The 27,960-nt window shown below is 42.4% G+C and overlaps 1 protein-coding gene across 1 annotated transcript in view; it reads right to left on the bottom strand.

Moving 5' to 3' along the window:
* The window catches only part of LOC139364945 (Na(+)/H(+) exchange regulatory cofactor NHE-RF1-like), a 37,338-nt gene extending 13,969 nt beyond the window's left edge, over positions 1-23,369 (bottom strand). The window contains exon 1 of the mRNA XM_071102214.1: positions 22,444-23,369. Within this exon, the coding sequence (XP_070958315.1) occupies positions 22,444-22,950 (507 nt within the window). The 5' untranslated portion in view covers positions 22,951-23,369. The remainder of the gene's footprint in view (positions 1-22,443) is intronic.
* Between the last annotated feature and the right edge of the window lie 4,591 nt (positions 23,370-27,960).

Raw genomic sequence — 27,960 nt, 5'->3', positions numbered from 1 at the left:
GATTCAGACACGGCAAGGACATCAGGGTTAGCAGAGTGTGCTAGAGCAGTGAGTAAGACAAACTTAGGGAGGAGGCTTCTGATGTTGACATGCATGAAACCAAGGCTTTTTCGATCACAGAAGTCAACAAATGAGGGTGCCTGGGGACATGCAGGGCCTGGGTTTACCTCCACATCACCAGCGGAACAGAAGGAGTAGTATGAGGGTGCGGCTGAAGGCTATCAAAACTGGTCGCCTAGGGCGTTGGGGACAGAGAATAAGAGGAGCAGGTTTCTGGGCATGGTAGAATATATTCAGGGCATAATGCGCAAACAGGGGTATGGTGGGGTGCGGGTACAGCGGAGGTAAGCCCAGGCACTGGGTGATGATGAGAGAGGTTGTATCTCTGGACATGCTGGTTGTAATGGGTGAGGTCACCGCATGTGTGGGGGGTGGGACAAAGGAGGTATCAGGGGTATAAAGAGTGGAACTAGGGGCTCCATTGTAAACTAAAACAATGATAACTAACCTGCACAACAGTATACAAGGCATATTGACATTTGAGAGAGACATACAGCGAGGCATACAGTAATCACAGGTGTTGAATTGGGAGAGCTAGCTAAAACAGTAGGTGAGACAACAACAGCTAATCAGCTAGCACAACAACAGCAGGTAGAATGGCGATTGACTAGGCAGAGAGGGTCGGATTAACTACACACAGAGCCTAAGTGCGGCTGGGGCCGACAGATAAAACATAAACAAGCAGAATGGATTACCGTGATTAATGGACAGTCCAGCATGCATCAGCTATGTAGCCAAGTGATCAGTGTCCAGGGGGCAGCGGTGGATGGGGCAGGGAAGCTGGACTGGCGAGTGTTATCCAGGTTAGAAAACTAACAATGACTAAATAGCTTGTAGCCAGTTAGCTGGTTAGCTTCTGGAGGTTCTTGAGTGTGTTCTAAAAATGTAAAAATAATAGCGGTTCCGTATCACATTGGGTGAGGCAGGTTACCGGAAGGTATAAACAAATTAAAAATCGAAAAGGGATAGAAAGTAAATATGGGTTCAGTGAGTGTTTGGGACGCGGCGATTCAGACGGTTAGCAGGCCTGTGCTAACAAGCTAACAGTTAGTAGACGGTGCTAAACACGGTAGCAGTTAGCGGACCGGGCTAAACAAGCTAGCAGTTAGCAGGCCAAATTTGCAAGCAAGGAGATAGCAAGGGCTAGAGAGTTAGCCTTTGGGGACGTCGCGATGGGGGGAGTCTGTTTATTCCTCTTCATGCGGTGACATCGATGGACCGGTCGTGGGTCCGGATATTGTAGCCCAGAAGCTCAAAATGTTCCGTTTGCGGTGGGAATCCAGGGATGAAAAATAAAAAAAATAAAAATAAATAAATAAGTCCGTTATGCTCTGGTTAGAGTCGCGTTGTTCGAACTGGCGAGAGCTTTCCGAGCTAAAGGTTAGCTGATGACCGGTTAGCTGAAGACCGCTAGCAATGTTTTGCTGAAGCTGGTAGTTAGTTGGCTAGCTTCAGTTGAGGGGTTCCAGATCCGAAGTAAATATAAATACTTTAGGAAAAATAGCTACGTTGGGTGAGGCGGGTTGCAGGAGAGTATTTAGAAGAAGTTGAGGTTCAGCAAAATGTTTTAAAGATATGCGAAGAAAAAAAAGAAAACAAACGATATATACAAGGGACACGACAACACGTCCTACTGCTACGCCATCTTGGAAGGTCAATTAGGATCACCACTTTATTTTAAGAATGTGAAATGTCAGAATAATAATACAGATAATGATTTATTTCAGCTTTTATTTCTTTCATCACATTCCGAGTGGGTCAGAAGTGTACATACACTCAATTAGTGTTTGGTAGCATTGCCTTTATATTGTTTAACTTGCTTCCCACAATAAGTTTGGTGAATTTTGGCCCATTCCTCCTGACAGAGCTGCTGTAACTGAGTCAGGTTTCACGCTTTTTCAGTTCTGCCCACAGATTTTCTATAGGTTTGAGGTCAGGGCTTTGTGATGGCCACTCCAATACCTTGACTTTGTTGTCCTTAAACCATTTTGCCACAACGGAAGTATGCTTGGGGTCATTGTCCATTTGGAAGTCCCATTTGCGACCAAGCTTTAACTTCCTGACTGATGTCTTAGAATGTGGCTTCAATATCCACAAAATGTTACTTCCTCATGATGTCATCTATTTGTGAAGTGCACCAGTCCCTCCTGCAGCAAAGCACCCTCACAACATGATGCTGCCACCCCCGTGCTTCACAGTTGGGATGGTGTTCTTCAGCTTGTAAGCATCCCCCTTTTAACCTCCAAACATAACGATGGTCATTATGGCCAAACAGTACTATTTTTGTTTCATCAGACTAGAGGACATTTCTCCATAAAGTACGATCTTTGTCCCCATGTGCAGTTGCAAACCGTAGTCTGGCTTTTTTATGGCAGTTTTGGAGCAGTGGCTTCTTCCATGCTGAGCAGCCTTTCAGGTTATGTCAATATAGGACTCGTTTTACTGTGGATATAGATAATTTTGTACTTGTTTCCTCCAGCATCTTCACAAGGTACTTTGCTGTTATTCTGGGATTGATTTGCACTTTTCGCACCAAAGTATGTTCATCTCTAGGAGACAGAACGCGTCTCCTTCCTGAGAAGTATGATGGCTGGGTGGTCCCATGGTGTTTATACTTGCATACTATTGTTTGTACAGATGAACGTGGTACCTTCAGGCGTTTGGAAATTGCTCCCAAGGATGAACCAGACTTGTGGAGGTCTTGGCTGATTTCTTTAGATTTTCCCCATGATGTCAAGCAAAGAGGCACTGAGTTTAAAGGTAGGCTTTGAAATACATCCACAGGTACACCGCCAATTGACTCAAATGATGTCAATTAGCCTATCAGAAGCTTCTAAAGCCATGACATCATTTTCTGGAATTTTCCAAGCTATTTAAAAGCACAGTCAAGCACAGTATGTAAACTTCTCACCCACTGAAATTGTGATACAGTGAATTATAACAGAAATAATCTGTCTGTAAACTATTGTTGGAAAAATGACGTGTCATGCACAAAGTAGATGTCCTAACCGACTTGCCAAAACTATAGTTTGTTAACACGAAATTTGTGGAGTGTTTGAAAAACGAGTTTTAATGACTCCAACCTAAGTGTATGTAAACTTCCCTTGAATAATAGAGATTCTAGAATCCATCAGCCAATCACACACACACACTACATCAACACAGAGCAGTCATGAATGACCAATAGCCTTTGTCTTATGTAAGTTGATTGCAGTCTTAACTCTTGAACCTCTGGGGGCAGTATTTCATTTTTGGATGAAAAACGTTCCCGTTTTAAGCGCAATATTTTGTCACGAAAAGATGCTCGACTATGCATATAATTGACAGCTTTGGAAAGAAAACACTCTGACGTTTCCAAATCTGCAAAGATATTGTCTGTGAGTGCCCCAGAACTGATGCTACAGGCGAAACCAAGATGAAACTTCAAACAGGAAATTAGCAAAATTTCTGAGGCGCTGTTTTCCATTGTCTCCTTATATGGCTGTGAATGCGCCAGGAACGAGCCTACACTTTCTGCCGTTTCCCTAAGGTGTCTGCAGCATTGTGACGTATTTGTAGGCATATCATTGGAAGATTGGCCATAAGAGACTACATTTACCAGGTGTCCGCCCGGTGTCCTTTGTCGAAATTGGTGCGTAATCTTCAGCTGCAAGCATTCTTCCATGGGATTAAGAGGAGAAAGCAGACTTCCACGAATGATATATCATCGAAGAGATATGTGAAAAACACCTTGAGGATTGATTCTAAACAACGTTTGCCATGTTTCAGTCGATATTATGGAGTTAATTTGGAAAAAAGTTCGGCGTTTTGATGACTGAATTTTTTTTTTTTTTCTTCCGGTTTTGAACAAAACTGAGCGATTTCTCCTACACAAAGAACATTTTTTGAAAAACTGAACATTTGCTATCTAACTGAGAGTCTCCTTATTGAAAACATTCAAAGTTCTTCAAAGGTAAATGATTGTATTTGAATGCTTTTCTTGTTTTTGTGAAAATGTTGCCCGCTAAATGCTACGCTTGCTATGCTAGCTATCAATACTGTTACACAAATGCTTGTTTTGCTATGGTGGAAAAGCATATTTTGAAAATCTGAGATGACAGTGTTGTTAACAAAAGGCTAAGCTTGAGAGCTAGCATATTTAGAGGGAAAAGTAGAGGAAAGAAGAGAAAATGGGAAAGTGTGCAGAAAAAGCACATTGATTGGAACTGAATTCTCCCTGAGTAATTCTTGGTGTGGTCCCTCTCTACCCAAAGTCCTGGTTAAACTGAAAAGCTGGTTACAGTGGTTTCTCTGCTTCCTGTTTTTGGTGTGAAATCTCCGTTTTGCTACATAATTAAACACAAACTGCAAAATGTACGCCACAAATTGTACGCCACAAAAAAATATATAGTATTTAACTATTTGAAGCTGGTGTACAAAACCGAAAGTAAAAGACCCCAAAATAAAATGTAAGAAAGGGAAGCATAGAAATAGAGCACATAGAACAGATCTACCGCTTCTTAGACTTGCTTTTGATGAGAATGACAGATCTATAACTATCATTTCTATGTGCACTTGGACAGGTCTCCTAAAAAGTGACATACTGCAGCTTTAATAACAGACACTCACAGCGGAAGACAGCCAGGAAGGATGAGGTCAACTGTTCAATGTTGAGCGTCCCTGCCAACCAACAGAAAGGGACCATGGCAGGGTGGCTGGGATAACAGAAGACAGTTTGTGTCGGGAGCAGGGAAGAATCTCCGGGAGGGCACGGAATCTGTGGAATCTGCTGCACACACACAAACCAGGGCCTTCTCCTGGGGAGGAAACCGTGCTTCACTCCTACTGCATGTCCTGTGTGTGTGTGTGTGTGTGTGTGTGTGTGTGTGTGTGTGTGTGTGTGTGTGTGTGTGTTTTACAGTCACACACCCCCCCCCCCCCACATTCATTGGGCACTAAACGGGAGAAAACACAACGCAGCTTTGACAGAATATAGGGAATACCCATAGCAATTGCCATGGTGTGCTATTGGAAAAATTAGGGTGACTGTCTGTATGCCTCTGTATTATAAAAGTCTCCCACATTAAACCAATATTTGTTTTAGATAAGCTTAGCCATGACCTGAGTTCAGTCTCAGATCAGAAATATTTGTCTAATCTTTTCACTCTTTATTTTGTTTTGAATGGTTCCCAGAACCTAGTTCTCTCTATCAAGGCATAATATTTGGAGAATGTGGGAGAGGAACGCTGGAAAGTAAGTCCAACTCGGGAAAGGCTGTTACTGGTTCCAAATTCTAAAAGGGAAGGGTTTGGTCATGGTAACCACTCAGGTGGGGGAAGATTACGGTGACCAACTATTACATAGTTAACATTCAATTCATTACATCATATTAAGCATATTAAGCTTTATCTTGTTTTAAGAAATGAACAATTCCTGTGGTAATTATATACTGTAAATAGGAACACTGTGTGCTACAACTCCTGAATAGTTGTTTCTAAGCCTAAACCTTAAACATCATGTTCCTTTAAAGCTCCCAGAGATCTCACATATGGGCACTTTGTGCTCCAATCACGTTGAGTTCAGTGACCTCTCAGGAACATCCACGCTCTCATCTCTATCCCCTGCACCTACATATCTACATCACCTTGTGTTCTAGATGAGGAGGTTTCTAACAGTCATAATCTCTGGTCTGTGGCCCCACACAGGAACCTCATGTCTCCGGTCAACTGAGAAGCAACACCTCATGAATAACAGTTAATACATTGAGAGAAACTGAGACAACAGTTACAACTGTCATGTATTGTCATATTATGTCTTGTTCCTGTTCTTTCTCTTCACTTCGTCTCCCTCTGCTGGTCGTATTAGGTTACCTTCTCTTCCTCTCCTTCTCCCAGCTGTTCCTCATTTTCTCTAAACTACCTTGTTCACCCTTTTCCCACCTGTTCCTTTTTTCCCTCTGATTAGGTCTCTATTTCTCTCTCTGTTCCTGCTTCTGTCTTTGTCAGATTCTCGTTTGAGTTTCTCATGCCAGAACCAAACTATCGTCTCGTTTGCTTCACCCTTGTCCCGTCCTGTCGGAATCTGTCTGTTCATCTGATGCTACGTGTGATCAGGTACCTCTGTCCTCTACGACCCGCGCCTACCCAGAGAGACCAGCAGTCTGTCGCCGCTAACCCAGCTATTCTCCTCTGCTGCTAAGAAGGGGACTCTAACCCAGCTATTCTCCTCTGCTGCTAGAAGGGGGACTCTTCTGTAAATATCAGAAGGACTTTATGATTCATTTTTCGCCCTCTCTGCGGGTTGTCTATTTTGCCATTATATACATCTGAAGAGGATCTATGTCTTCCCTGTGTTTTGACATTAAAGGACTCTGTTTTTGTTAAACCGCTTTTGGGTCCTCACTCACGTGCATAACAACAACACAGTTAGTATTAACATTTATGTAAATAAATGACAAGGTTTTGCAAATCCTGAATCATCAGAAATAACCATACTAGTAAGCATTTTCAAAGCCAGAGAAAGTATTGTGCTTTGTGGACTATTTGAAATGCTTAGGCATAGATTTGACATACGGTGAGTGTAAGAGAATGGGTTCCTAGCCGAACATGTTCACTGGATGAAGATGACACAACCGTTTCCATCATGAGGGGGAAGTGCGCACCACAGGAACTGCAACTTCTTTCCTGAAGCATACTCTTCCCTCTGAAGTCAACTTCCTCACATGCAAGATAAATAAATACACAATACAGATACACACCCCTACACCTGCAGTCCCACTGGTTACAGCACTCACATCTACCACACAGAAGACGTAGAAAAAACAAAGCCATTTTCCATCCTGCCCACCCCTTGACTGACAATAATGAGTTGGTTTGACTACGCTTCCAGTGTAAATTAGAGACGGTGTCTTATGGGTATTTCTACATACTGGTTACCGAAACCATCAAGCAAATGTGACAGCACTGTTTTACAGCTACGAGGATTTAGAGGCACAGAGGCTCATCCCTTTCTAAAGCTGTGACTTACAGTAAGTCAGTGGTCGGAGCTGTTCTGACAGGTCATTGGCTGTCACCAGAGAGAATGATAGAGGACTCTAGTGCCCGGAAAGCCCCTTTTCGCAAGGGCAGCGCCATTGAGGACTTTCACCATTTTGAAGTTAAGGAAGGATCACATAATTCCATCCAGGTCATCAGGTGGGACCTGAGCAAACATTCCATAACTGAAGTGACAGTAAATCACCAACCTTGACTTTATACCTGTTCAGACAACACACTCCAGCTGCAGTATGCACCCTTTCAGTTTGTTTACCAACTCTGAAGTAGTAGAAGAAGAAAACTGACTACTTCAAAATGGAGATGGGCTCAATGGCGCTGCCAGTGCGCTCACAGACGCCATAATGGGAAAAGTCCTCTGTCATTCTCATGGAGGGACTCACTAACACCCTCAATATGGAGGTGACAGGAGGAAGGAGAAGCAGTACCTTACCAAGAACCATCTCTATCTTCTTTTTAGGGAAGAAAAAATATTGTGATCACCATCATCTATGGCCTACGACTGTGGACACGTGGGCTCAACCAGAAGCCCTAGTTTCATATGAACAAGTGGAACACTTTCAGTACGAACAAACACATTAACAAACCTTGGGGTCTTACTTGAAACTGACTAAAAGCATTTGAGTCATAATTCAAAACCAGGCTTTCCCTGACTGCCAATTGTGCCAGATGTTTTAATATGGCCTGATGCAAAAATAGAACAGCCATCATGTCATCGTCATCCAGTCCAAGTCTAGGAAGGGGAGCTGTGGAGCAGGTAGGTCATTGGAGATAATGACTCTGGTTGAGCCCATTTCTTCCTTCCTGCTACGTACCGGGCTTTCAATTGCAACTAACCTCAAGCCGAGACACACTTCTTCTCTCTGTTTGCCTACACTCAAAAAAATGTGTATGATTATTATATACATTTTTTAACAATACGAAACATGCACAAACATCAACGACATCACACCTACCCAGACCCACCTGCTCACACTCCCCTCTCCAGCATCTGCATCCCTCTCATGGCCTCAAACTGCACCATCCTGTTTCTCTTCGTCACCCACGCACTTTCAACATTTACATAATAAAGCAATTGACCTTTCCATTGTTTTAACGATGAAGGATTGGTTGATTTCCAGTTAAGTATATACGTTTTTTCAAGATGAGAAGAGAATTGTCCAACCCATTGAATATCTCACTACACCCCCATACGCCATGTCTTGAAATATGCAGACAGATGGATTAAAAGTAGATTTACATGGTAATACTTGTGAAGGTCAACTTTCTAACTCCGCCCACAACTTCCAGATTTAAAGCATTCCCAGAAGGCATAGATTATTGAGTCATTCTTAGATTTACAATTAAGACATGACTCTGCTGTTGTGCTGTAGAATGTGAATTTTGTCTGCATACACTCTACTGAGGGCCAGAAAACCATTGTAGGCCTACTGCACACACGAACTAACCAACCAGCCTGAACATGCTAACAAACCAACGCACACGCCAACAAGCAAACCTGTAAAAAGGTGCTATCTATAACCTAAAAGGGTTCTTTGGCTGTCCCCATTGGAGAACCCTTTGTATAACACTTTTTGGTACTAGGTAGACCCTTTTAGTTCCAGGTAGAACCCTTTTGGGTTCCACATAGAACCCTTTCCACAGAGGGTTCTACATGGAATCCAAAAGGGTTCTCCTTTTGGAACCCTTTTTTCTAAGAGTACAGTTTATCTACACACAACTGTTAACCTGCATCATTAAGCCTGAGATGTTCAACTATCTGCAGCTGCAGGTGATGCTTCTTTCTTAATCTATCTCTTCTGAAAGTTACAGATTTGACAGCCCCCACCCAGAGCATGATATAACCCAGTTCACCATAACACACGACCCCCTCAGGAAGCAGTATATGCCAGATAAGGTACAGTATCACCACAGCTTCTGTTTAACTGGCACCACACAGCTGCAACACCTAAAAAATACTTCTGACAAAGAACGGTCACTAAAACTGACTGATCTTGTTTATACCTGGGAGGCATAAACCAACCAAAATCACTTATTTCACTCTTTTGTAGCTGTTTTCAGTTCATACTTACCTGATATTAACCCATATTTACTATTTACCTAAACCCCTGTCAATAGAGCTTCACTGTCTCTTCAGCACCTGAGTCAATGATTGACAGCAGAGATGTCATCCCATAAAAACCTGATCTGATGTGGAGAGCTGTAAAACACCATGATGAGCTCTAGTAAAATATATCAAAGGTTAATGATCTCAGGCAATTTGCATCGTCCATCCTCTCATTATCTTCCCCTGACCATATTTGACACAGAGGGCCTTTCTAATGGAACACTAAGGCAGCTGTCAAAGTCACCACCTCACCAGCTTGAAAACAGCTTCATACACCATGCCAGCGGCTGCCACTCTGCCAGATGCCTGGTTCATGTTTTCCCCATGTGAAGCCAGTGAAGTGTAACTACTGTGTATTCACCAGGACATCATCATATTGTAGCCGGGTAACGTGTGTCATTATTACTACAGAATGCCAGGGTCTCTGAGTGACTCAACTACAGGGCAACATCCAGGAAAAAGACTCATGTTAAATCATGTTATTCTTAAGCAGTAAGGCCCGAGAGGGTGTGGTATATGGCCAATATACCATGGCTAAGGACTGTTCTTAAGCACGACGCAACGTGGAGTGCCTGGATACAGCCCTTAGTCGTGGCATATAGGCAATATATCACAACAACCGGAGGTGCCTTATTGCTATTATAAAACTGGTTACCAATGTAATAATTGCAATTTTTTGTCATACCCTTGGTATACGGTCCGATGCATTTAGGGTTTGAACCACCCACTTTATAATTCATGATAACGCCATACAAGAGATATTCTACTGCAGCTGTAATGGACAGAGAATGTGTCTTGCTGTGCCTGAAAGGCATTGGCTCTCGCAGAGTTTTCCATGCTGCACATGGCTGCATTTTGTGCAGTCGATAATGTCCAAAGTCTAGGCAGCCTCCTCTGCCACGCGCCCCGCAAATCATCAACCCAGGCATTCCGCACGCACTCAACAGTCCTCTATATACAATAGATCTGTCATGCAGTCAGCCCACTGCTACCGCCTGCTACCACAGCAACTTTTAAACAGGGCCTCTAACTCCTGGGCTTTTAATAAGTGGTAGAAAGCTGAGCAACACCCCTTGATCAGGTGAAAGAATAACCTCAGAGATGACAAAGTCAAAAGCTCCATGGTTACTCAGTGGAATAGGACAAATCCTTAGCCTCGTGATTGTCATGTGTAATTTCGACAAGAGCTTAGTTTAGTGACCCTTTCAAACCCCTATAGGGGAGAGAGTTAATATGTTTCTGACTGACAAACTCACTGTTGTAAACCTGTTTTTTCAGTCAGTGTGGCAGGGGTGAACAATGGTGCTCTACTGTCCAGTGGTGTAAAGTACTTAAGTAAAAATACTTAACAGTATTACTTTAGTATTTTTTGGGAGGGGGGGTATTTATATTTTTGACAACTTTTACTTCACTACATTCCTAAAGAAAATAATGTACTTTTTACTCCATACATTTTCCTTGACACCCAAAAGTACTCGTTACATTTTGAATGCTTTACAGGACAGGAAAAAATGTCCAACTCACACACTTATCAAGAGAACATCCCTGGTCATCCCAACTGCCTCTGATCTGGCAGACTCACTAAACACAAATCCTTTGTTTGTAAATGATGTCTGAGTGTTGGCGTGTGCCCCTGGCTATACATAAATAAAAAAACAAGAAAAATGTGCCGTCTGGTTTGCTTAACATAAGAAATGAGAAAGGATTTATACTTTTACTTTTGATACTTAAGTATATTTTAGCAATTACATTTACTTTTGATACTTAAGTATACTTAAAACCAAATACTTTTAGACTTTTATTCAAGTAGTATTTTACTGGCTAAATTTCATTTTTACTTGAGTCATTTTCTATTGAGGTATTTTCATGTTTACTCAAGTATGACAATTGAGTACTTTTTCCACCACTGCTACTGTCCACCTCTATTTGAAGTTGGAACATACTGGGCACCTGTGGGATGGCTCTGCCAAGGGTTCGAATTAAAAGTCACTCGTAGTGGGTTCGCTACGATCATTGTCAATCACAGCAATTATGGGGGATGCCCATGTTGATATTTTAACACTAATGGGTGGGTGTGCCCTGATTAGGTACTGAAGTGCCCGGCATCCCCAGACATCCTTTCCATTCAAATCTCTAGTTCTGTCTCTTCTCAGGACACACCTTTCTAAAGCAGCTGTCCCTCCTCCATCCCTATGGCTCTCTATCAGTGTGTTAGTATCAGTGTGTTAGTCCTACCCTATCAGGTACCAGGCCTGAGGAGTCAACATGGTTTATCTGTGAGGCCATGCTTCCTGTCTCTGACCTCCACCCAACGAGTTGCAGGCACACAAAATGTCTCCCACATCCAACTGAGCCCAGCCCCAGAGAACCTGTCACTGCACAGATTGACAGAGACAATGATGAAGATTAGATCATACTGCTAGCTCAGAGGGGAGAGGAAAAGGGCTAGGAAAGGATGAGAGGGATGAATAAGTGAAAGAGAACGTTGTGACATCCTGTGGCATCATTCAGGCTGTGGATGGTCAACATGTGATAAACATTTGCTCACACTTTGCTGTCAGACTGTAGTCAGCTTTGATAACATAACCAAGCTCACCAACACTGCAGAAACCAACATCATACACCCACGATGGTAGAATATATTATACCCCTGGCCTTTCATACCTCCATAGAAACCCTTTCAGACAGAACACACACAGTATAAACACTATGCCTGTATGTATAAACACTATGCCTGTATGTATAAACACTATGCCTGTATGTATAAACACTATGCCTGTATGTATAAACACTATGCCTGTATGTATAAACACTATGCCTGTATGTATAAACACTGCCTGTATGTATAAACACTGCCTGTATGTATAAACACTATGCTTGTATGTATAAACACTATGCCTGTATGTATAAACACTATGCCTGTATGTATAAACACTGCCTGTATGTATAAACACTATGCCTGTATGTATAAACACTGTGCCTGTATGTATAAACACTGTGCCTGTATGTATAAACACTATGCCTGTATGTATAAACACTATGCCTGTATGTATAAACACTGTGCCTGTATGTATAAACACTGTGCCTGTATGTATAAACACTATGCCTGTATGTATAAACACTGCCTGTATGTATAAACACTGCCTGTATGTATAAACACTATGCCTGTATGTATAAACACTATGCCTGTATGTATAAACACTATGCATGTATGTATAAACACTATGCCTGTATGTATAAACACTGCCTGTATGTATAAACACTGCCTGTATGTATAAACACTATGCCTGTATGTATAAACACTATGCCTGTATGTATAAACACGATGCCTGTATGTATAAACACTGCCTGTATGTATAAACACTGCCTGTATGTATAAACACTGCCTGTATGTATAAACACTATGCCTGTACTATGCCTGTATGTATAAACACTATGCCTGTATGTATAAACACTATGCCTGTATGTATAAACACTGCCTGTATGTATAAACACTGTGCCTGTATGTATAAACACTGTGCCTGTATGTATAAACACTGTGCCTGTATGTATAAACACTATGCCTGTATGTATAAACACTGCCTGTATGTATAAACACTGCCTGTATGTATAAACACTATGCCTGTATGTATAAACACTATGCCTGTATGTATAAACACTATGCCTGTATGTATAATCACTGCCTGTATGTATAAACACTATGCCTGTATGTATAAACACTATGCCTGTACTCTCTGGTGTCATCGCTGGGCACGCCCCCCCCCCCTCCTATCCTTGGAGGGTGCGGCCCTTTCTCTCATTGTCAAGGAGGGGTTATGAACCCTGAGGGGTATGGAATGAGAAATGGAATGTGGCATTGTAGCATTCTCCCCTCTTGCATCCCAGGGAGCTCCCCTCCACTTCCACCCCATCCTGGCCCGTGGCCCTAACTGTAGGAGAGACGGTGGGGCTGCTGTTTTGGGCCAGTCACTCGTTCACTTCACTACAAACCCACTACCATCCACTCTCTCTCACACACACACACACACAACCCGCTCCTCAGACAAAGCCACTGGGTCTCAGGAAGAGGGCCATGGTGGGTGTGAATGTATGGCCAGAGCTCCACCCTGGGCCCCAGACAAGACTGGAGACAGAACACACTGAGCAGAGCAGGAAGCCCAGTGACCTACAGTGAGGGACTTCCAATACACCTCTCTGTCCATGTGATGCCTACAATTATAGGCTACTATTGTGTGCAGTAGATCTAAGGCCAAAATCACAGTCTGTATAATACAACTAAACCCTTATTAGAGAAGCAGATGTACAGGACTGACCGTAGAGCCTAGAGGGGGTGTGTAAGACAGAGTTAGTTACATAATACAATCACAAGCTCCTAAACTCTTACCCTCTACAAACAAATACACACAAGTTGACACCACACACACAAGTTGGCACAACCTACTCTCACACACACACACACACTGACTGCACAGTACACAAATAAATGGATCCGTCTATTGAAACACAATGAATCCTGTGACCCTGTGTTTAGACCTCCACCCTGTCTCTCTTGTCATGTTGACCGTTTCCTCTGGAACACACTGCTCAACAAAGAGGAGGAAAGGAAAGGGTGACTCCCAAACATTCTCTCACACACACACACACACACACGATTGAGCAAATACACATGAAGACAGACACCCTACACGCGACCACACATCAAAAACAATGGAGTAGTCCTCCAGTACCCCCAACAACACACATTTTTGCTGTAGCACCAGACAAACTCACCTGATTCAGCTCATTGAAGGCTTGATGATTAGTTGACAAGTTGAATCAGGTGTGCTTGTCTGGGCTACAATAAGAAAGTGTACTGTTAGAGATAATGGAGGCCTGGAGTTGGGAAACACTGCTCTAGTCTACCAGATTTGACCAAAGTTACAAGGAATGCCATCAACTACAGTAAGAGGTTTTGACTTTGACTTAAACAGCCCACGTTAGTTAGCATGTTATTCACTAGCATGAACAACACTTTACTGTGTGTATACTGTAGACCAGGGGTACTCAACTCTGACTGTTACGGATACAGGTATCCTGTGTCTGTGTATCCTGTGTGTGTTTCTTTTCTCTCCTTCTCCCCTCACAGGTGAAAATCATTACTCCCCAATCAGTCAACAATCAACCCATCAATCAGAAGACACACCTCCTCCTGTTTCCTACCCTATCACAGTTCCTTCCCCATGGTTTAAAAACCCCATCATTTGTTTGTTCAAGAGCTCAATCTTTTTGTAATGCCATGTTGGTAGAAACATAGATTTCAGTAGCTCAATCTCTTTGTAAATGCCATGTTTGTAGATCTCTGTTCTTCGCTCGCTCTCTGTGTATTAATTAACCTCTCTTTTGTTTGAGCACCTCCAAATCACTTTGTCATCTCCTGTGAGTATTGTTTTGGTTATGGTGTTTGTTTGTTGCTGGTGGGAAAAGGGGGAAACCAAGACAAGTCGCCCATGGGCATACACTACCCGTAGGTGAACTTTGTTAAATACACTAGTTAGAACTGGGCGGACCACCCACTGTATTTTTGGTTAGTTAGTTAGCTGTTGTTAAAGTAGGCTAGTCTAGCTTAGGGGTGTTTTTGCATATTTGTTTATTTCCTTGGGTCCAGCTCAGCCCCTTTTCCTGCTTCCCCCCATTACCGTGTGTTTATCAAATAAACCTTGAGTTTGACGGTAGATTTCAGTTGTCCTGGTTATTATGTTCACACTTTCACTTTGTCACAATTATAATTTACATGAGTTATGTTACGGGTCTCACTACCATCCCCCCTAGACTGTCGGGCCAAAAGGGATTCGTAACACTGACCCTATGAGGTCCGGAACCTGCTGCTTTTCTGTTCTACCTGATCATTATTTGCACACACCTGGTGTCCCAGGTCTAAATCAGTCTCTGATTAGAACTATTGAGAAAAAAATAGCGGAACGGGCTCGAGGTCCAGAGTTGAGTTTGAGGGCTGTAGACTGTAGTAATTGTAGAGAAATGAAAGTAATAAAGACTAGAAGTTTTCATTGTGACCAGGAGAGGCAACCCATTGTGGAGAGAGCAGATGAGGGGGAAGGGGGATGAGGGATGAGGGGGAGGGGGTCTGTCTGACTCTCTAAATCCAACAACAATGACAGGAAACCAGCCTAAGCTTTCTGGAGTCTATGTGCTGGCCAAGGCCCCAGGAAAAGATTCCCACAGAAGCAAGCTACGCTAATGAGATTTAAAGAGCGAGTCACAAACTAAGGTGTGGCTGCCCGTTTCCTAAAATATGTTTTTTTATTTTACCTAGGCAAGTCAATTAAGAACAAATTCTTATTTTCAATGACGGCCTAGGAACAGGGTGTTAACTGCCTTGTTCATGGGCAGAACGACAGATTTTTACCTTGTCAACTTCATCTTGCAACCTTTCGGTTACTGGCCCAACGCTCTAACCACTAGGCTACAGTAGCCTAAGCAAATCAGGCAAGTCAGTTAAGAACAAATTCTTATTTTACAATGACGGCCTACCGTCATAAGAGAAGTTCATGAAGAGTTTAAATGGCATAGGACAATGTTATTGAACAGCCATTGTTGATTGTATGGCATCCGCGTCTGGCTGAATAGTTGGTAAAGCTAACATAAATAATGTCAGGCTTTGTGTCGTGGTGAACATGGTGAGGTACACCCAGAGACTTGGTCTGGAATACATAACTATAACCCAGTAAATAAACTATTACCCACTATAGGTCAAACCCACTAAATAATCCACCAGGAATGCTTAAAGGAAAGCCCTGGTTTCAAATATCTTTAGGAGTTGCTCGCTCCTCGTCACCAGATTAAACCATTTCATTAAAGCCATTGTCAACCCACGCACTCCATTCTGTGGGAGATAAAACAATATAGAGAGAGAATCCTCCTACGCAGTCACTGACGTGGGATATTCCTATGCCTGAGGAACCATGTTTTGCTATAACAAAAGCCTCTCCCCACTATGGCACACCACAAGGGCCAAAAAGCCTAGAGGCAGTGGGTGTGTCAGTGGTTGATCCATGCTCTTTAATAAGCAGCTTTTATATGAATGAGTAGATTACAGGCTTGGTATCTGGTAGAAACCTGGTGGAAACAGACAGACAGCCAACTGGCATATGCCTATAGGCCTGTCTGCATGTTGCTGCTCTCCAGGCAGTCTCTATGCTACTGTTCTCTACAGACTTCCTCCAAGTCATGGAACACACAACGGCCCCAGCCTGAACAGCACAACTCTCAGCCTACTAGTCACAGTTGATTTCATCTGACACACGGAGGACTCTTTCTCTCCTGTAATTTGCCATTAAAAACAGGCTTATGTAACCAGGCAATCATTCATGAGGACTCCAGAAGCACCAAGCTGACTGGCTGGCTGGCATCCTCCTCAGTCTCCCAGTGGAATCTCAATAGACCAAAGCCTCTCAGTTGATGTGGGCTTTCCTCAAAAGCAAATGGAGGGAATTAGGTGCCTCACGCACACAAAACAATAACAACACAAACAGATAAGATAGATACTGTGGATAGAAAATACACTTAGAGGCTCAACTCAAGGCATGCATCACACCCTTTTCATATTTTATCAGATGTTTAGAGTGACAGATTCCATAGGATCCAGCCAGTATGACAAGACGCACCTAAATCTATTAACGGTGTAATAAGGGCAGCCAAAATATAACCTGTTGTGACTTGTGTGCTGGTTTACTGCATCCCTCCCCACTCCACTGCATTTTACAATGGGGGTTACATTTTACTGCAGGGAAAACAGAGAAAGCCCTTTGAATCCAATGGCTTGTTGTGTGTGCAGTGGCCACGTAAATGGCTATCAGAGAAGGAATAGACAATCAAACTCAGAGTTCTGGAAAGATTATCTCTGTCCTTGGTTTCTAACAACAGAGAAGACTGCAATTCCTGATTGCATTCAAAACGTTCCATCTCTACTTTCCTCCTCTCCATTGCTTCACACCCGTTTCTCACTTTGCCTCTCACACACACAGACCAACACTCAACATGGATAGCACACATCACATCAGTGTAACCAAGGCAACTCCTCCTTGGTTTCCAAAGAGGGCGTTCCTCTTGGTCCCCTCTTCTGTTTTTCTTCAAAGACAGGGACAGGCAGTTGCTAAAGACATCAGTGAGACTGTTAAACCAACATGCTGTGTATTCACCACCCAGGCCGTGTGTGTGTGTGTGTGTGTGTGTGTGTGTGTGCGTGTGCGTGTGCGTGTGTGTGTGTGTGTGTGTGTGTGTGTGTGTGTGTGTGTGTGTGTGTAATGTCACACTGACTGCATGGGCCAGGGTAGAGGAATGCCGGACAGGATGCAGGCAGAAAATTCCTGGAACATAGTAATATCGTCTAAGCCTGAGTTGTAAAACTGCCAGTGTTCTTATATGTAGGCTTACCACTTATGATCTTCTCAACCTTCAAGCATTAAAGCAGTAGGTTGAGTTTCTTTAAAGGTCCAATGCAACCGTTTATATCTCAATATGAAATCATTTCTGTGTAACAATGAAGTAACATACTGTGATTATTTTGAACCATTTTAATTGAAAACAAACTAAAATAGCTTCTTAGCAAAGAGCAATTTCACAGGCAATAATTTTGCTCGGAATGCTGTCAATAACAGCTGAAATCTGTTATTGACAGAGAGGATTAGACCTCTCTTTCTTATTGGTCTATTAACTAATTTACCACCTGATGTCACCAGGCGGGCCAAAACTCCATCCCACCAAAACAGGCTGACATTTCAGGATTATCTTTTTAAAAAGCTCTTACACTTAAAGGCCATTATCATCATTTTCACAAATACACAGTATTATTCCAACCTCATAGTGTGGAAATAAATATAAAACAGAGTAAAATCACATGTTTGCCTGCACTGGGCCTTTAAACTGTCAAGTAATGTATTCTCTCTAACTATTTCATTTAGAAAGCAAGCAAACACACTAGAAACCAGGGAAACATTAAATGTCCTATATGAAAACTATAATTCAACCAATATGAGCGGTACAGAAGTGGGCTTGTTTGTTCATGGAACACTTCCTTCTGATGTGCGTACCAGTGTTAACTATAATACCACAACTCCATTAGGCCATCTGGGTGAGTTAGAAAGTAAACAGAGGAACAATCGGTGTGTTCAACAACACAACTGCGGCTGTTTTTCTATGGTGCTTGAGTACTTTTCCAGGACATGTAGATGCTCTACAAGTGAGGGCCATTTACAGTAATACATTTACATGTACATTAATACACAGTACATTGTTTCCATGAGCCTCAATTGCTCTAGTCTATAGAGTTAACTAATGTGATATTGTGGTCTGATGTACTGTAACATGTTCAGCTGTTGAGGGGATCTGATAGATTGTTCAACATTGCACAACAGTATTTATGTGCCTTTATGTGGCACAAGTCCTCTACCTTCCACAGTCATGTCTGTCACCGGGCCTCTGCCTTGTAGTGTTAACACACAGCACTGATAAGAGATGAGGCAGACGCAGCATTTAACTACCCTGCAGACACAGAGTCACAGCCAGGACACAGCAGGGCCTATAGGTGGGGTGGATTTGCTGTGTTTTCGGATATTGGGACGAAACATGGAAGGGTGAGGGAAACAGGGTTCTCATAAGGTTTCTTAGATGACCCTCATTACCTTCAGAGATTAAACCCTGTTGGAAATCCTGCTCTTAATATTGATTAATGTAATGAGAGCACAGTGGGTAACTGCTTTATTGGAAGTGTAATGGTGGAGGAGTTTAAGTCACAAACATGTCAACTGTATCCAGTACACATAGTATACACAGGATATGCAGGATGTATAGGAGCCCCTCGAGCAGCCCATAAGATGCTGCACATGTGTCTGGCTGGCGGCAACCTGTCCAACACATGAGTGGGCTGGTCATGGCTGGGCACTGCAGGGTATGGTAGTGAGACTGTTGTTTAGACTGTTGTGGTAGCAAATCACTCGGAACGCCACATTGGAACACAAAGACCCAAACAGACAGTGCAGTGTCAGTGAAGAAGTCTGGGTTATTACGTCACAGCAATAGAGGAACCAGAGAGAGGGGCTGGGAGAGGACCAGGGGTAAACATCCGGGACACGGCGGGGGGCACAGATGTTCTGGAGTGCCCCTCTTTTCTTCAATGTTTGAATGAACCCACGTCGTGCATGCTGTTAGCTAGAGGGTATTAAGAGGACGTGAAGACTAAATGTAGTCCCTTAAAGAATAAATAAAGTTAGAAACGGCTATTGAACAATGTGAGGAGCATTTGAAGAGTTTATTTTTCCACAATTTTTGTGTGTGTTTTTTTGTGTGTTTTTTCACTACAAATGATTGTTTATTGGTACCTTCATGTGTGTGTAAAACATTACTGTTCTCAGATTTAAAAAATATATATCATATTCAAACGTGTTATTTAGAAAACGCTATATATCCATTGTTTAGCTGGAATGTTTGTTAACTGTGTATTTGACAGTGATATAGTGCCTTCTGAAAGAATTCACACCCCTTGACTTTTTCCACATTTTGTTGTGTTACAAAATGGTATTAAAATTGATTAAATTGTCTTTTTTTGTCAACGATCTGTGTTTACCTCCATTCCCTTTCTTTTTTTATCCTGAAAAACTACCCAGTCTTTAACGATTACAAGCATACCCATAACATGATGCAGCCACCAATGTGCTTGAAAATATGGAAAGTGGTACTCAGTAATGTGTTGTATTGGATTTGCTCCAAACATAACAGTTTGTATTCAGGACAAAAAGTTGCTTTGCCACATTTTTTGCAGTATTACTGCAAACCGGATGTATGTTTTGGAAAATTGTTATTCAGTACAGGGTTTCTTCTTTTCACTCTGTCCATTAGTTAGTATTGTGGAATAATTACAATGTTTCTAATCCATCCACCGTTTTCTCCTATCACAGCCATTCAACTGTAACTGTTTAAAGTCACCATTGCCGTCCTGGTGAAATCCCTGAGTGGTGGATGTTTCCTTCCTTTCTGGCAACTGAGTTAGGAAGGATGCCTGTATCGTTGTAGTGACTGGGTGTATTGATACACCATCCAACATGTAACTTTAACATTGTAACTTCACAATGCTCAAAGGGATATTCAATGTCTGCTTTTACATGTTTTACCAATAGGTACCCATCTTTGCGAGGCATTGGAATTCCTCCCTGGTCTTTGTGGTTGAATCTGTGTTTGAAATTCACTGCTCGACCGAGGAACCTTACAGTACTTGTATGTGTGGGGTTCAGAGATGAGGTAGTAATTCTAAAATAATGTTTAACACTATTATTGCACACAGAGTGAGTCCATGCAACTTATTATGTGACTTGTTAAGCACATGTTTACTCCTGAACTTGTTTAGGCTTGCCATAACAAATGTATTTAGGCTTGCCATAACAAACGTATTTAGGCTAGTCATAACAAATGTATTTAGGCTAGTCATAACAAATGTATTTAGGCTAGCCATAACAAAGGTATAGAATACTTACTGACTCGAGAAATGTCAGCTTTCATTTTTTATTCATTTGTAAAAAAAAATATTTAAAAAAATGCCTAAAAACATAATTCCACTTTGACATTATGGGGTAAAGTGTATAAGCCAGTGACAACAAATCTAAACTAAATCAATGTTAAATTCAGGCTGTAAAACAACCAAATGTGGAATAAGTCAAGGGGTGTGAATACTTTGTGAAGGCGCTGTATGTGGCTGTAAGGCGCTGTATGTGGCTGTAAGGCGCTGTATGTGGCTGTAAGGCGCTGTATGTGGCTGTAAGGCGCTGTATGTGGCTGTAAGGCGCTGTATGTGGCTGTAAGGCGCTGTATGTGGCTGGCTGTAAGGCGCTGTATGTGGCTGTAAGGCGCTGTATGTGGCTGTAAGGCGCTGTATGTGGCTGTAAGGCGCTGTATGTGGCTGTAAGGCGCTGTATGTGGCTGTAAGGCGCTGCATGTTGCTGTAAGACTCTGCATGTGGCTGTAAGGCGCTGTATGTGGCTGTAAGGCGCTGTATGTGGCTGTAAGGCGCTGTATGTGGCTGTAAGGCGCTGTATGTGGCTGTAAGGCGCTGTATGTGGCTGTAAGGCGCTGTATGTTGATCTGGATAAGATGAATATAATGTCAAATCTAAATGTTTTATATACAGATCTCATATAATAAAAATAACTCAATTAAATATTCATATCACAAATGTATCATTTGTCCAGTTCTTTAATAAACTAAATGTTATTTGTTAAATGTGACAGTGTAAAACCTAGCAGAACTACTTATTTCTCTGAGAGTGAGGCGGATATATAGCGGTTTGCAAAAAATATATATATATATTATTTATCCCTCTAAAATGAAACCATCAAGTTATAGATTTTTTTTTAAATACATGTCTGTCAATGAACAACCTCATGACATGATGAGATGAGTGAGATGAGTGAAAAAACACACCAATCTCTTTCATAAGTTATTTAAACAATAAAAGCTACTTTAGCAACATTTCTGAAAATGGATATATAGCATTTTGGAATGAAACTCTTCATTTGTTTTCATAGACAGCAGGAGGTCATAATCAAGGACTAAGAAGTGTATTTTGATTTGTTTCTTGTGTTCCATTGTGTGTGCATTACATTGTGAGTCATGAAAGCATAAATTCGCCAGAAATATGTTGGACGTGGTGTGTTCAAAGATATCTGCTTCAGTAAACCTCAAATGCTTTCTCTTCAACCCCAATGTCAAGTGTCAGTTCTTTTTCAAACTTCAGAACAACAACACAAAAAATGTTGTTGCCCTTTCCCCCCAAATGTGTGTGGTGTGCAGCATCACTGTCAAATTAACTTGAACTCAAGGCTGAAGCAGGTTGTTTGTCCTTCCTCTCTTATACCCCCCCCCCCCCCCCCCATACCCCCCACCACCACCACCCACAACAAATGTGCAGCCAACTGACTCGCCTACAACCTGTTATCTCTGCCAGCGCACTTATACAACAGGAGACTGAACAATTTAAATAATCTAATTACATTGCTGGTGAATAAATGGATGAATTAAAAAAACATCCCATTCGTTTAATTGAAATCCCTAGGACAGTGTCAGTGGTACTATTACGCAACCTGTCACTGAATCTGTAGTGTATATTTGCAGAATATAGCTTACTGTGACCACCAGGCTACATCAATGAACCAAAATAAGAATTTAATTGATTATTCAGGTTTTGCACTTTGGCACACTCACCTTCTCAGAGTTGATGCTTAGCTTTTTCTCAACATGGCTATGGAGCTCTACGTGGCCATGGTGATCTCCGTTATTTCCCGGGATGGGTGTGGATTCTCTCGGTGTCCCGCATGGTGTCCCGTTCTCCTTAACGTCTTCGCTTTCTGACTCGTCGTCGCTGGGTAAAGGAATGGGCTCCGTGACATATTCTTTGAGACACTTCATCTTGTGTTTTTTCAACAGTTGCTCAGTGTCCTGGTCGACAACAATGAGCTCGAGCTGGCCCACCGTGGCTTTTATCCGGGACACAACCTGTTGATGGCTCTCGCTCTCCACGTTCTCCCCGTTCACGAACACTAGTCGGTCCCCCGCGCGAATCCCAGAAGTTTCCGACGGACTGCCGGGCTCCACAAGCCGTATGAACTGCCCGGTCTTACCCTTCTCACCGTGGAGATGGAACCCATAACCATTGTCCCCTTTCTCCAGCAGGCAGAGTCTTGGCCGATTATCTTCACTTTTGCTGGGCATAGTTTCTGATATTTATTTCACCAATTCAACCCGTTGCTTGTGAGAATGATCGTTCACTAGCTGGAAGTTGCCAAGTAAACTCAGTTTGGGATGCTGAGCACGAGTGGTACCCGTCAACAGAAATCTCTCTACCGTTCTCAAGGAAGAGCGTCTGGCATCCAATCGGTCTGTTTATAAGGCGCCGTCCGTGGTGACTGGATGTCACCCGCAGTCGCAACTCACTTTCAAAATCAACTCCTAAACTTTGTGCATACAGGGGATGTATGCCAACCCGAGATGTGTCGCCCAAACCTGAAGTTCTACTAACTATATGTATGCGTTGACTTTTCTCCAAAACACTATTCTCTAATCTGACACTGAATTAAACTCAGTAGACTACTTTTTAAAGGTCAGTGACGTAGGTGGAGAAGACAGATAGTAACACCAATCACTACTCAAATACCCCAGGAGGAGGGAGGCGCATAAATGAATGGTGCATGCATGCTATTGGCCCTAATGATCGACAAGTGCATGCACAAAAATGATTGCTGCTGCTGCCATGTTGTGACATATGCATGTGGTCCTCCTGCAAACATATGGTACTGTATCACAGGAGGTTGGTGGTACGGTATCAACAACATCAAACATATGGTACTGTATCACAGGAGGTTGGTGGTACGGTATCAACAACATCAAACATATGGTACTGTATCACAGGAGGTTGGTGGTAAGGTATCAACCACATCAAACACATGGTACTGTATCACAGGAGGTTGGTGGTACGGTATCAACCACATCAAACACATGGTACTGTATCACCTGTTTCCAGGTGTTTGATGCCATTCTATTCGCTCAGTTCCAGAGATTATTATGAGCCGTCCTCCCCTCAGCAGCCTTCACTGTACTGCATATTCCTGATGTTGAAATATGTTTTCTACTTATAGATTACACATATTATGCTCAGGAGAAGACATCTGCATTTGCCACATGTGCTCCTTCTCTCTCCCTCCCCCTCACTCTATGTCTGTCTGTCTCTATGAGAACACACACTCACTGATAGACAGAACCTCTTCTGAATAGGCCTACCTCACCACCCTGCAATTCTGAAGAAATGCAAACCTTTATGTGGAAGGAAGGGGCCTAGACCCTCCTTGAGAAATGCTATATTACATCATCACTAAAACGGCAAGGACCTCACTGAACCAAAACCACAGCAGAGTTGTTACTTCTCTATACTGGGACATTTGCCAGGTACACTTATCAATGCATGGTAATGTCCTTAATATAATATATTGATGACTCACTATAATTTGTTGATGACTCACACATAAGCCTATCATCTCAAACTATGTATACAGAAAGGCTGATGGTCAGGTGCTATGTGATGTTTCTGAGGAATTAATGATTCTTGTTTGTGTTTGATTTAATCGTTGGTACAGCTGTACAACTGTGTGGAGGAGGACAAGTTCGATGGAGGTTTATGGTCTATGGAATTGATAGACTGGATGGGGAGGGAGAGATAGATTCCAGGTACAATGCTGAGCCAGGTACAATGAGTAATGGGTGTTCTGCCTGGCACCACCATCTCCACTACAGACTCCACCATCCAGGTTGAAATAGCCCTGCAACTCAGCTCAAACTGAACCTCTTTTGTTCAGTATCGGTAAATAACCCTTTTCATATTACAAGGCTGTGAGGATTCCCATAATCTCACATTCATCTCTATATGTGGTGGTTTGAAATGAACATGTTCTGTCTGTCTCAATAAGTGGATGTATTACTGGCTTTTTTTAATGATTCAGTAGGTTGTATTTCATAACACTATCCAGTCCCTTTGTGACTTTGTGTATGTTTGGAGCTATTTGTGTGAAACAAATAACGAGTGATGATATTAAGGAGCCACTGCCTTTAAAAATCAACGAATCCCTTTGAAAACGGCCTATGTGGCATTGATATGAGTCAGAAACAGTGTGTCAAAATTGACTACAAAGTGTAAATAGGATAATTTTGGTCCAGCAGCTCCGACTTTGTTTACATACGACAACGTGTGTTGCATTTCTTTACTTGAGAAATACTGTACCACACACTTCAGTTAGATGTAAAATCACGCAGCTAAAACATCCTAGGTAAAAACGTCAAAAATAATTACAGATTTCTTGAGTAATATTACATTTATTATGGGGATTTTGAGGAAGTGAAATAGGCTTCTCATGGCGGACAAACATCATTAACCAAACGCGGAATCGGTCAGGAAACACCCCAAGACTGAAATCTTGTTTTTCTCCAGAAAAACACGCCTGCCAATCAGCGTGTTCAGTGGCTCTTTAAAAAGGAAAACTGAGCCAGCAGTGGTAAATAGCGTAACGCCCTATTATTATTTGAAAAGCAATGCTGTCACCTGGCGGGAGGCAACTTCAGTACATCACATCCCATCCACCTACAGCAGGGATCATCAACTAGATTCAGCCGCTGGCCGATTTTCTCTGGAGCGGTTGTTTGGGGGCTGGCACATGATTACAAATCATTTGTAGACTGCAAAAAGCCCAAACATACACATGTTTGACTAAAACATAATACTTTCAAACCTTACTTTCATTTGTATAAGATCATGTGTCTCTATTATGCGTGATAATACTTAGGTACATATTTCTTATATTAAAATCACTTGAAGCTGGTTTCCTGGTATTTTTAGTCTTTTATGTCCAACAATGGAAATTCCACCCAAGAAATATAGTAGTATAGTAGTATAGTATAGTAGTATAGTAGTATAGTATAGGCTTCTCATGGCGGACAAACATACAGTACCAGTCAAAAGTTTGTGAAATGCTTACTTACCTTAACCAACAATGCAGTTTTATGAAAAACAAGTGTTAAGTAAAAAAATATATAAGTACAAAAATGAAAGAGCAGCAGTAAAATAACAGTAGCAAGGCTACATATATTTTATTAGGCAAGTCAGTTAAGAACAAATTCTTATTTTCTATGACAGCCTAGGAACAGTGGGTTAACAGACTTGTATCTTGTCAGCTCGGGGGTTTGAACTTGAACTTTCTGTTTACTAGTCCAACGCTCTAACCACTAGGCTACCCTGCCGCCCCATATACAGCGGGTACCAGTACAGAGTCAATGTGCGGGAGCACAGGTTAGCCAAGGTAATTGAGGTAATATGTACATGTAGGTAGAGTTAAAGTGACTATGCATGAATAATAAACAGAGAGTAGCAGCGGAGTAAAATGGGGGGGGGGGGGGGTATTTGATTAGCTGTTCAGGAAACTTATGGTATGGGGATAGAAACTTTTAAGATAGTTTGTTGGTGATGTGGACACCAAGGAACTTGAAGCTCTCAACCTGCTCCACTAGAGCCCCGCCGATGAGAATGGGAGCATGCTTGGTCCTCCTTTTCCTTTAGTCCACAATCATCTCCTTTGTCTTGATCACGTTGAGGGAGAGGTTGTTGTCCTGGCACCACACGTCCAGGTCTCTGACCTCCTCCCTATAGGCTGTCTTATCATTGTCAATGATCAGGCCTATCATTGTTGTGTCGTCTGCAAACTTAATGATGGTGTTGGAGTCGTGCCTGGCCATGCAGTCAAGGATGAACAGGGAGTACAGGAGGGGACTGAGCATGCACCCCTGAGGGGCCTCTGTGTTGAGGATCAAAGTGACAGATGTGTTGTTACCTACCCTTACCACCTGGGGTCAGCCCGTCAGGAAGTCCAGGATCCAGTTGCAGAGGGAGGTGTTTGGTCCCAGGGTCCTTAGCTTAGTGATGAGCTTTGAGGGCACTATGGTGTTGAACGCTGAGCTGTAGTCAATGAATAGCATTCTCATATAGGTGTTCCTTTTGTCCAGGTGGGAAAGTGATGAGAGGAGTGCAATAGAGATTGCGTCATCTGTGGATCCTTTGGGGCGGTATGTAAATTGGAGTGGGTCTAGGGTTTCTGGGATAATGGTGTTGATGTAAGCCATGACCAGCCTTTCAACGCACTTAATGGTTACAGACGTGAGTGGAACGGGTCGGTAGTCATTTAGGCAGCAGGTTACCTTAGTGTTTTTGGGCACAGGCACTATGGTGGTCTGCTTGAAACATGTTGGTATTACAGACTCAGACAGGTAGAGGTTGAAAATATCAGTGAAGACACTTGCCAGTTGGTCAGCACATGCTCGGAGTACACGTTCTGGTAATCCGTTTGGCCCTGCTGCCTTGTGAATGTTGAGCGGTTTAAAGGTCTTACTCACATTAGCTACGGAGAGCGTGATCACACAGTTGTCCAGAACAGCTGATGCTCTTATGCATGCTTCAGTGTTGCTAGCCTTGAAGCGAGCATATAAATAATTTAGCTCATCTGGTAGGCTCGTGTCACTGTGCAGCTTGCGGCTGTGCTTCCCTTTGTAGTCTGTAATAATTTGCAAGCCCTACCACATCCGACGAGCATCGGAGCCGGTGTAGTATGATTCAATCTTAGTCCTGTATTGACACCTTGCCTGTTTGATAGTTCATCGGAGGGCATAGCAGGGTTTATTATAAGCGTCTGGGTTAGAGTCCTACTCCTTGAAAGTGGCAGCTCTACCCTTTAGTTCAGTGTGGATGTTGCTTGTAATCAATTACTTCTGGTTGGGGAATGTACGTACGGTCACTGTGGGGACGACGTCATTGATGCACTTATTGATGAATCCAGTGACTGATGTGGTGTACTCCTCAATGCCAACGGAAGAATCTCAACCACCTTCATGAGGTAGTCTCCTGGAATGCATTTCAATTAACAGGTGTGCCTTGTTAAAAGTTAATTTGTTGAATTCCTTTCCTTCTTAATGCGTTTGAGCCAATCAGTTGTGTTGTGACAAGGTAGGATTAGTATACAGAAGATAGCCCTATTTGGTAAAAGACCAAGGTTATATTATGGCAAAACAACTCAAATAAGCATGGAGAAATGACAGTGCATCATTATTTTAAGACATGAAGCTCAGTCAATGCGAAAAATTCCAATAACTTTTAAAGTTTCTTCAAGTGCAGTCGCTAAACCCATCAAG

Source organism: Oncorhynchus clarkii, chromosome 13 (assembly GCF_045791955.1).
Source record: "Oncorhynchus clarkii lewisi isolate Uvic-CL-2024 chromosome 13, UVic_Ocla_1.0, whole genome shotgun sequence".
In the NCBI taxonomy this organism is placed as follows: domain Eukaryota; kingdom Metazoa; phylum Chordata; class Actinopteri; order Salmoniformes; family Salmonidae; genus Oncorhynchus; species Oncorhynchus clarkii.
Note: the sequence above shows the minus strand (reverse complement) of the source record. Positions and strands in the feature narration are given on the sequence as shown.